General features: G+C 52.2%; 1 protein-coding gene across 2 annotated transcripts; it reads right to left on the bottom strand.

The window, feature by feature from the left end:
- Nucleotides 1-2717: 2717 nt before the first annotated feature.
- On the bottom strand, nucleotides 2718-9932 carry Ntsr2 (neurotensin receptor 2). Of its 2 annotated transcripts, none has more exons than XM_059248687.1 (4): nucleotides 9309-9932; nucleotides 6123-6396; nucleotides 4560-4650; nucleotides 2718-2967 (listed from the first exon to the last, which is right to left on the bottom strand). In XM_059248687.1, the coding sequence occupies exons 1-4, from the start codon at nucleotides 9930-9932 to the stop codon at nucleotides 2718-2720; spliced, it is 1239 nt and encodes a 412-aa protein (XP_059104670.1). The 2 variants fall into 2 exon arrangements, with proteins under 2 accessions (XP_059104670.1, XP_059104671.1); XM_059248688.1 differs by having other exon boundaries at nucleotides 2718-2907.
- Nucleotides 9933-10627: the final 695 nt, after the last annotated feature.

Genomic DNA, 10627 nt, shown 5'->3' with positions numbered 1-10627 from the left:
TGGTTACATGTATGTAATGTATGATGAGGTATGGATGTGTAGGGTGTGTGTGTGGCATGTATGTGTGAAATGAGTGTGTAGTGTTGCATGGTGCCTATGCGATATGTGTACATAATGCGTGCAGAAGATGTGTAGTGTGTATAGTGCCTGAGATGTGTGTATGTTGTTGATAAGTTTTTTGCACCCTGAAGGCTTCTCTGCTGATGCAGCAATCCAAATTAAATCGAGTCAGACTGGATTGGAAAAGCCCAGGTTTAATGGGTAAAGCATTCCTGGGTGATTCCCTGGCCCCTCAGAGAGGAGACCGGGACAAGAGACCAGAAGAACCACGAGTCTGTTTTCTGGGATGCAGCTTAAATGCCCTGTGGGAGTGGTCTTGAGCCTCTCTGGGGGAGGAGCTGTGTTTGGCGGGCTTTGAAGGGACGGGTTTGGGGAAAGAGATGGGGAGGGGAGTTGAGGTAGATCTTCCACCAGAACATTCCAGACTCTTTGGGTATAGGGATGCCAGGGTGCCAGGGGTTGAGGTGGAGCTCCCACCCTAACAGTTGTATGATGCATGTGGTATATATGAGATATGTGATGTGTACATACATATGTCATATGTATGGTGCATGTGTATATAAATTAGTGTGTTTAATGAGTATTCACTGCACTGATTTCTGGTGAGGAGAGTGTAATCATGGGTGCTGAGCTGGATGGACTTGAGGAGGCAGGCAGGCTATCAAATGAAACCCCAACTTTTCCTGCCCCTCACAACCCAGAGCCCCATACCTGCCTCCCTTACAGCATCTTCCACATTCAGGAAGAATCCCTGTTTCTCTGTTGGCTTGACAGCAGGGCCATACTGTGAAGTAGAGCCTGTTGCTGGGTGGCAGTCCACAGGACTTAAGCCTGGCTCATACGGACTCGGCCTGGACTCTCCTTATGTCCAGGATGGCGCTGCTCAGCTGCATCTGGGCCTGTGTGTTCTGGGGCCAGCACGGCATGCAGGTGGTTATTCCCCTCAGTCACACAACCATTGTCCTGTCAGCAATGCAGGCTGCCACAGATACACATCACATAGTCTGGAGGCTGTCAGGAAGCTAGAGGTACCATGGCTTTCCAAAGCCTGTAGACTACGTCTGTCTGTGAGCGGCTGTGCCCAGCTAGAAGAGACTGGAGAACTTCGATACTGTTCGTGCAATGCCACCATTCAGCCAGCACCTGGGTACTGTTGTTTGTCATTGGTGGAAACGTGTAGGCCATTTGTACCTAAACTCCGTGAGCACAGAGCAGATGTGTACATGGAGTACTATAGCAGATGTTCAGAGAACGGACACCGGGAGTCCTGCTAATGTAAGAACAGTAGCAGGTCTGGGGTGATGACTGTCAGCGGCAAAGTCCTTGTCCCGCAAGCATGAAGACCTGAGAGATTGATTGGTGACTGTGGTGGTTTGAAAGAAAAGGGCCCCCAAAGGGAGTGGCATGGCTAGGGGGTGTGGCCTGGTTGGAGTAGGTGTGGCCTTGTTGGAGGAAGTGTGTCACTGTGGGGGCGGGCTTTGAGGTCTCACATATGCTCAAGCCACGCCCAGTGAGACAGACCACTTCCCGTTGCCTTTGTGTCAAGATGTAGGACTCTCAGCTCCTTCTCCAGCACCATGTCGGCCTGCATGCCACCATGTCACACCATGATGATAATGGACTGAACCTCTGAAAATGTAAGCCACCCCAATTAAATGTTCTGCCTGTATAAGAGCTGTCATGGTCATGGTGTCTCTTCACAGCAAACAGAAACCCTAACTAAGACAATTACCATAATCCATGCTCTTTAAAACTGCATGGGTATGGTGGCATGCACTTATAATCCTAGTGCCAGGGAGACAGAGACAGGACACTTGGGACTCTCTGTCCAGCTAGCCTAGCATGTTTGGTGAACTCAAGGCCAATGAGAGACTGTGTCTCAAAAACAAGGTGGGTGCTTGTGGTGGTTTGAATGAAAATGGCCTCCACAGGCTCATAGGAAGTGGCATTAATTGAGAGGATTAGGAGGTGTGGCCTTGTCAGAGGAAGTGTGTCACTTGGGGTGGGCTTTGAGGTTTCAGATGCTCAAGCCAGGCCCAGTGTCTCTCATTCTCTCTTCCTACTGCCTGTCAGTCTGGATGTAGAACTCTCAGCTCCTTCTCCAGCACCATGTCTGCTTACATGCTGCCAGGCTTCCCACCTTGATGATAGTGGACTAAATCTCTGAACTGTAAGCCAGGCCCAGTTAAATGTTGTCCTTTATAAGAGTCTCCATGGTCATGGTGTCTCTTCACAGCAATAGAAACCGTAACTAAGACCATGGTTGATCTTTAGCCTTCATATACATGAGCCCCTGGACATACCCACCCATGCATCTGCATACACTCAAGACCACATAAGATGCACAAACATACACACACACACAGACAGACAGACAGAGACAGAGACAGAGAGAGAACAAAGTAACACAATCTAAATTTATTGGGTACTGGCTATGTACCGGGCCTGTCACTGGACACCTTTGTCACTAGGCACTGGCTCCTATTCTTTAACTCCGTTACACAGTTGGGAAGCTGAGAGCAATAGGTGTTGTTAGGTGGCTTGCCTGCATTATGCACCGGTCAGTGACTGAGCTGGGTCAGGAGGTCCCCCTGGGTTGTTAGTGATGGCGTGGCTTGTCTGATGGGCCTGTCGCGAGCAGCCATTGTCTGTTCTCTTCATACTTGTATTTCGCCCAGGCTGGGGTTTCTTGGTGATCCCCAAAGCCGGGAACTGTATGTACTAGGAGGTGACTCTGGGGTTTCTTGGGGTAAGGGCTGTTCACCACACAGGGAGCTGAGGGACTCCAGGAAGAGCTTTCTAAAGGAGGAAGACACAGCATTGTAGAGGACTGGGGTCACTGCCGAGCTGACGTAGAAGAGCGTGTTGGTCACCATGTAGAAGTAGTGGTAGAAATCATAGAGTGTGCTGGAAGGGAAAACCAGGGGTCTGGTTAGAGGCTGTCACCTCCTCACAGTGCCTGTCCCCTCCAAAGTACCGGGTGAGCGAGGAAGGTCTTTCTGTTGACGGGACACATGAGGGAAACAGTACAAGTTTCTATCGTTGCCCTTCCCTGCATCCCACTCAGGCTCTGTGACTTCCCTGGTTATGATTGATGATCATCTGTGTAGCCGATGTCACCCCTGATGGCAGAGGCTACCCGCTTAGGTCAGTCAGTGAGATGCTGGGAGCCCTGCGCTTCGTGGCATGGTCAAAGAGAGGCAGCTTTACTAACAAGGGAAGCTTTTGTTTCTCAGAAGTCATGCTCCCTGCGGCAGAGATTCTCTGCAGTGGTTAGGGTTTGGAATGTGCTCCTTGTGGGAATTTGAATGTAATCGACCCCCATAAGGTCATAGGGAGTGGCACTATCAGGAGGTGTGGCCTTGTTGGAGTAGGTGTGGCCTTGTTGGAGGAAGTGTGTCACTGGAGGGGTGGGCTTTGAGGTCTCATAGATGCTCAAGCCATGCCCAGTGTGCCAGTTCACTTCCTGTTGCCTGTGAGTCAAGATGTAGCTCCTTCTCCACTCTCAGCTCCTTCTCCAGCACCATGTCTGCCTGCATGCCACTATGTCCCACCATGGTCATAATGGACTAAACCTGTGAACTGTAATTAACCCAATGAAATGTTGTCTTCTGTAAGAGTTGCTGTGGTCATGGTGTCTCTTCACAGCAATAGAAACCCTCACTAAGACAGGATCAAACATAGGGCTTTGTACATGCTAGGCAAGCATTCTACCAGTTGAGCTGTATTTCCAGCCCATGATTTTTCTCTTCTCTAACTTTAATAAGAGAGGGTTCACATCCTATTCTCCATGCAGTTTTTATTGGACTGTGGAACTACGTTGTGTCTTTCTCCTTGTAATAACATGGCCTTCTCTGCCCTCACTGGACTGCAGGCATTGGTCTGTTCTGATGTCAAGATGCTCATAGCCCTGACTATCCACAAGACCTGTCATACTCATGGCCTTATCAGATCAGGGAGATTTCTAGAGAATGCCCTGATCCTGACAGGCATGACATAAGTCTCTTATCCCAGTCCTTGGAAGACTGAGGCAGGAGGATTGCCATGCTTGGCTACTAAGAGAATATTAGGTCAGCTGAGGCAATATAGCAAGACTTGGTCTAAAAACAAACAAACAGGGCTAGTGAGATTGCTCAGCAGTTAAGAGCACATACTAATCTTACAGAGGTCCTGGGTTCAATTCCCAGCATCCACATGGCACCTCACAACTGTCTGTAACTCCTGTTCCAGGGGACCCCGATACTCTTACACAGATATACATGCAGGCAAAACACCAATGCACATGAAATAAAAATAATTTAAAAACAAACGAACAAACAAAAGAACCCCACAATGCTTTGTTCCCCACCTTCAGATGGAAGATTGTGAGAACCTGAGCAGGACCAGATAGACTGACTATAGGCCAAAAATCCAGAAAATTTGAGCTGAGGGCCCATTGCCTGGCCCCAGGCCAGCCCAACAGTCCCTTCTGGGTGGCCAAGCAGCCTCAGCACACTTACTCAGTCCACCCATCATCCGGGATGTAGCAGTACATGAGCCTGCGGGCATGATACGGCAGCCAGCAGATGACATACACAGCCACAATGGCTCCTGCAGGACAGTGGGAGAGAGAGAGAGAGAGAGAGAGAGAGAGAGAGAGAGAGAGAGAGAGAGAGGGCACAGCAGACAGAAAACAGACATGTTCTCAGTTACATCACCATCCAGGGAGGAAGGTGCCCAAGGCGACACCAGCAATTCCTGTGACCTCTTCCTGGAGCCAAAGGACGGGAAGAGAACTTAAGTTATTGGATATGAACTTGCCCTGACCTTGGACACAACATTCTTCCAGAATCTTCCGTTGACTACTGGAATACACTCCCAACTCAGGGCTGGATATTCCCACCTGAGTGACTACGTGGGCTGCATGCCATAAATGCCTTTTGGACTCTGCAGAGCTTCTCCTGGAACTCTTCCTTCTGGATGGATGGTGGTACCATCATCAGATCATCAGGCCAGCAGCCAGAACATTCTTAATTTTCTATCCTTTCACATTTTGCCTTTTAATGGGCTCTTCTTCAGCAACTGTCCACTCTATCTCTTCCCTGTCTCCACTGTGGCCACCCTATGCAGCTCCTCCGCACTGGACTCTGACAACCTTTCCTCTCCTCCCAGGAGCAACCACCCACAGCAGGAGCACTAATCAGTACCCTGGTAGAAACACAGAATCGTTGGGTTGGAAGCTCCTGGCTGGGCCCAACGCTCTGGCTTTTACAACATTCTAGATCATTGCCGTCCACCCTGAAGTTTGGGAGCACTGTTTAGCTTGTATGCTGAAGAGCTGTGAAGGGAGCAGATCATCTAGACATTGGCTTTTGGAACTTCTGTCCAGCAGCTCTAGAGTGAAGTCTGACATATGCTGGAATACACTCCCAACTTAGGGCTAGATATTCCCGCCCAGCTGACTTTGTGCTGCTGGTCACCTCACGGCACACTCAGCTCTTAACGTCTTTTCCCACAAGGCCTTGCATGATGTTGCTGATGTTGCGGAGATCCGATCCTCCCAGACTTCAGCGAGTGCCCAGATTTCAACTAGGGCATGATGGGTGCAGGGAGAGACCTGTTTTCCTGCGCCTTTAAAAGGGTCCCTTACAAGGCCAGATTGTTCCAGATCCTTACAAAGGCAAGCCAGTAAACAGATGTGCTAGAGGGAAATGGGATTTGGGGACCCAGCCAGTCTGAGAGTCCACAATCGCCAGACTGAAGTCACTCACTGTAGCTACTTCTGGCCTCCTCACACAGCCCAACTCTCTGAAACAGAGCCAGGTCTCTGCCTGTCCGGAAAAACTACTCCCTGGACAGTTCTGTACTTTCATGCATAGAACTCCACTTTTTTCTTTTAACGATCCCATTGTGCTTTTGAGGGAGAGCTGTGGATGAACGTACAGCCCCTCAGAGGTACAGGGAAAAGGAGACCTAGAGAGGGGCAATAAATAGCTTGCCAAGGTCATCCAGCTAGGGACTGATAGAGGAAGCCCTGGTACCCGGGATCCTCTCCCTCAGAGTACTGTGGCAGAGTACTTAACTGAGAACCTGGGCGCTGTGCTGGAGGCTGCGGATCTGGCTGGCATCCTTGTGTCTCACCAGGCTGGCCTGGACCCCCAGGGACAAGGTCTTTCTCCACGCGATGAAGCCCAGGAGGCCTTCCTCACTCAAGAGCTCCAGGCGGCTGGGCATAGAGTTGACTTGGGCAGAAGCTGAGGGTATCTGGGAGTAGAGGGCCATCAGGTGGTTGACAGTGACCCCGTTCAGGAAAGCCGTGAGCGCCAAGGGGAGCACGAAGCATACCAGCACATTCACCTGTGAAGGCAATTCCAAGCGTCATGGGGGCGGTACCAAAGGCCCGTGGCTCTGGTCAGCAGATTTACTCTGAACTCAGCATCTGCACCAGCGGAAGTGGGGGACAGAAAGGCCTGGAAGGTAAAGCTAAGGAACGCTGCAGAGCTGTGATGCCACAGTGCAAACCCAAGGTCACGGAGAAGAGCCCAAGGTCACAGAGAAGAGCCCAAGGTCACAGAGAAGCCGTTCTTCCCCATGGACAAGAGACAGAAACTCGTTCCAAAGAGAGACATCACTGGATGCTCAACCTCCTCAGTCCACTTTCCTCAGGACTCTGAGTGCCCCAGCCTGCTTGGCAGTCTTTATGTTCAAACAGTCTTCAATTGGCTCCCAGCGGCTGGATACCTTCATTTTAAAAGCGCAGTCCACAAGCCAGGTGGTGGTGGTGCACACCTTTAATCTCAGCACTCGAGAGGCAGAGGCAGGTGGATCTCTGTGAGTTTGAGGCCAGCCTGGTCTACAGAGTGAGTTCCAGGAAAGTCAGGGTTACAGAAAGAAACCCTGTCTCAACAAACAAACAAGTCACATTTCACGGGCTGGAGAGATGGTTTGGTGGTTAAGAGCACCTTGCTGCTCTTGGAGAACATCAGAGTTCTGTTCCCAACATCCATAGTGGGCCTCTCACAACGACCTGTAATTCCGGCTTTAGGGAGTCCTATGCCCTCTTCTGGCCTCTGTAGGTACCCGCACTCAATGTGGACATACCCATATACCCAGACATAGACACATGATTAAAAGTAAAATAAATCAGTTTTTAAAAATCATGGTCAGAAGGCTGCAGCAAGTGTAGGCTCTGGAGGTGCCTCTCAGTCTGCCCAGGAAGAGCAGTTGCAGTATCCAGGGCCTCGTGACAAAAGGGAACCTAAGCTGGGGCACCACGGGGTCCCAGATGTGAAGTGGGGACCCCTGGAGATATCCAGGGCAAAGACAGCAGAGGGGGTGGCTTGTGGCTACTCTCTCCCCACTCATTCTCTCAGTGATTGTCCTAGAGGCCAGGTGGGCAGCGCCTGTGGATTCCACCTGTCACTCATATGCTAATGGGGGGACTTCAATGGCGGGGGGGGGGGGGGGGGGGAGAAGAAAAGGCTGCCTGAGGCCATGGGATAATATCCACAGGAGGTCCGGACTAGGTGCTTCAGTGGGAAGGAAAACTGGAGCTCAACCCTCTGGAGCATAAGCGGGAATGGGAATTGGGGGGACATGGGCTGAGGAGCTGCTGTGCTGTACCTTCACAGGCTCACATATAATTATTCTCATGACACTGGCGCCATGTACCAGGGTGTGTGAACACCACTCTAGCAAACACCCTTAGGGACAAAACAGGGACAAAGAACAGTACAAGGGCATTCTGGGAACCAGCACACCCTCAGTTCTGACTTGGGGTGCTGTTCTTCCTTGCCATCCTTGTCCTGAATCCTTCTGTAGGCTGAGGTTTCTCCTTGTGTTTGTGTGACAGAGTCCCGACTAGAACCCTCCAGCTTCCCTCCACCCGCTCCCTCCCCTGTAGTGGCTGAACTCTCAGTCTAGAAATGGAGGGTCATGATGTTTCAAATGCCAAACTCTTTTTAAAGCAAATCCACCACAAACAAACCATTGTTAGGCATTTGGTCCCCCTTTCCCCAGAGGAAAGTTTCCTATTTAAGGAGAATGTGGACCAGATAGGAATAAAGCAGCCTCACAGAACACGGTTAAACACGGCACAGTTGGCCCCTTCCCATGCTTTCTCCCGATTCCTCTTGGGTGAAAAGGAAGGGGGTGAGTGTCTTCTCTCCCTACCCAGCAGACCCAGCTGACACACTCAGGGTGAGTGCAGAGAAGAGGAGAATTCTCAGCAGTTCCCTCCAGACTACAGTCTACACCTGGTCAGCAATGCAGTGTGGAGGGATATGATGTCCAGTCGTCTATGCAGCCCCCGAACCACGCAGTGTAGAGAAATATGACGTCCAGTCATCTATGCAGCCCTCGAACCACGCAGTATGGAGGGATATGACGTCCAGTCATCTATGCAGCCCCTGAACCACTTGTCCTGATACACTGGCCAGAGTGCCTTCTTGCACTTCCCAGTGCTTATCCTTCCACATCCTCTATGTGCTCCTGGGTAGTGGGGTAGTGGAGAGATGCTGGTTACACCCAGTTTGGTCCTTTGGATTTCTGGGAAGGACCCTGGAGGGGCTGCTTTGGTTTTTCTCACTACCCCAGCATGTGTCCACTTAGGCTCACTGCCCGTTTGAGCAGTGGCAGGGCAAACTCAGAGGGCCCTGGGTTACTGGAAACGTCCTGAGACAAGTACTTGGGAAGGCGAGACTTGCTGTCAGAAAAAGCACTCGGAATTGCTGGGAGTGGATCACAGGCTAGGAAGGGAGGCAAGCGAGGAGAGGCCCTGGGGGCAGCGTGTTGAGGGAAGGCTTTGCAAAAATACAGCTCACTCTCAGGGTTCAGAAGGGTTGGAGAGGGAGAGAGCAAAGAAAGACTTGTTGACCTGAGTGCCAGAGAGAGGCCAGGCAGAGCTAGGGAAAATGGGGAAGGAGGGAGTAAGCGTGGGAGAGGAGGAGCCAGGAAATGAGGCCAGAAACCCCATCAGCCCCCAGTAGACAGGAGCAGAGAAACGCCCGTCGATGTCTGAGAGGCCTGTGCCAGAGCCACATGGTTGGAGTAGCATAAGTGCAGAAGACAAGAATGTGCACTTCGTAGGCTCACCTTGTGGTTCCTTTTTTAAAGAAAGGTGTGTGTACGGTGTGCGTGTGTGTGCGTGTGTGTGTGTGTGTGTGTGCGTGTGTGTGTGTGTGTGTGTGTGTGTGAGAGAGAGAGAGAGAGAGAGAGAGAGGACAACTTTAGCGAGTGGGTTCTCCCTTTCCACTGTGGATCCCCCTTACCTGGATGAAGACCTGGAGTGTGGCGCGGCTCACCAGTACGGTGCACACGCGCGAGGCGGGCTCGGGCTCCCCATGGGCACTCTCCACCTCATGCTTCTGTCCCATGATCATCGCCATGGGCAGGGCAAGGCCCAGTGAGGCGACCCAGACCAGCGACAGCAGGCGGCGAGTGCGGCGCGGGGTGAGCAGGCGGCGGGCGCGCAGCGGCTGGCACACAGCCAGGCAGCGCTCTGCGCTCAGGCTGGCTACGCTCAGCACCGTGGCGTAGGCGCACAGCTCACGCACGAAGTAGTAGCCACGACAGCCCAGATCACCGAAGCCCCAGGGGTAGTGGGACCACACGAAGTTGTAGAGCTCCATGGGCACGCTGACCAGCAGCAGCAGCAGCGCCGCCAGCGCCAGGCTGAGCACGTGGTAGCGCAGGCGCCCAGGGCGCCCGGCCCGCGCCTTCAGCACCACGTGCACGGACAGCGCATTGCCCGCCGTGCCCAGCGCGAAGATGAGCGAGTAGAGGGCCGTGAACAGCACCTTGGCCCAGAGGCGCGTGTCCACGCCCAGCCTTGCGTCCAGGCTCAGCCCTGCGCTGGGGCTGGGCCTCGGGGGCCGCGGGCTGCCGGTCTCCATCACTGTCTCGTGGTGGCCTGCGCTCCCTCCCTCTCTCTGCCCAGAGCCTGGGCTAGCTGCCCGGTGAGCCAGCACCTCCTCCTTTCTGGGAACCTTCAGAGCTCGGAGGACACGCCCCTGAAGAGAATTCCAGAACAGCATCAGTCTTGAATCCCTCTTCCGTTCGGCTCAATCCAGAAAAGCACGTGTTGGTGGAAAAGGGGGTCCTTGGGGTTCACCTGGATAGCATCACTGATGAGCTGTGTGACCCACGGGCAAGGTTTTAAACCCCTCGGTGCTCACCTGCCCCTTTTCAGTTTTAAAATACCACCCATGATGCAGAATTTCTTTGCGGATTGAAAGCGTGGTCCACGCTATGAGTACTGACAGACAGACAGACGTGGAGTTTGAGCTTTGTACCTCCGTCTGTTTGTTGTCTATTCTTTGAGCAGTCTGAGGAAGAGACAGCTCGGGGAAGGCTTTGCCAGGCTCCAGCAATTTTGCCAACCGAGTAACTGTCATTCAAGGGCTACCTCTGCTACAGCAATAACCTCAAGAAGGTGACCGGCTGGTGCTCACACCCCCCTGGTACCACAGTGTCCCACACCTTTGAGGATGTCACTCTCTGAGCGGAGCGAAGAACGTGTGTGAAGCCCGTTTAAGAACGTTTTACTGTGCTCATTTATAAGCTCGTGAAGAAACGAAAACTTTGGAAC

The sequence above is a fragment of the Peromyscus eremicus genome, chromosome 22 (assembly GCF_949786415.1).
Source record: "Peromyscus eremicus chromosome 22, PerEre_H2_v1, whole genome shotgun sequence".
Classification (NCBI taxonomy): domain Eukaryota; kingdom Metazoa; phylum Chordata; class Mammalia; order Rodentia; family Cricetidae; genus Peromyscus; species Peromyscus eremicus.
This window is presented reverse-complemented; position numbering and strand designations above follow the sequence as displayed.

Coding starts and splice junctions, on each gene's coding strand:
- Ntsr2 (XM_059248687.1), bottom strand. CDS start 9,932: ATGGAGACCGGCAGCCCGCGGCCCCCGAGGCCCAGCCCCAGCGCAGGG. Junction 6,397..9,308: donor CACTCCAGGTCTTCATCCAG/GTAAGGGGGATC, acceptor TTGCCTTCACAG/GTGAATGTGCTGGTATGCTT. Junction 4,651..6,122: donor GCACAGCGCCCAGGTTCTCA/GTTAAGTACTCT, acceptor ACTGTCCTGCAG/GAGCCATTGTGGCTGTGTAT.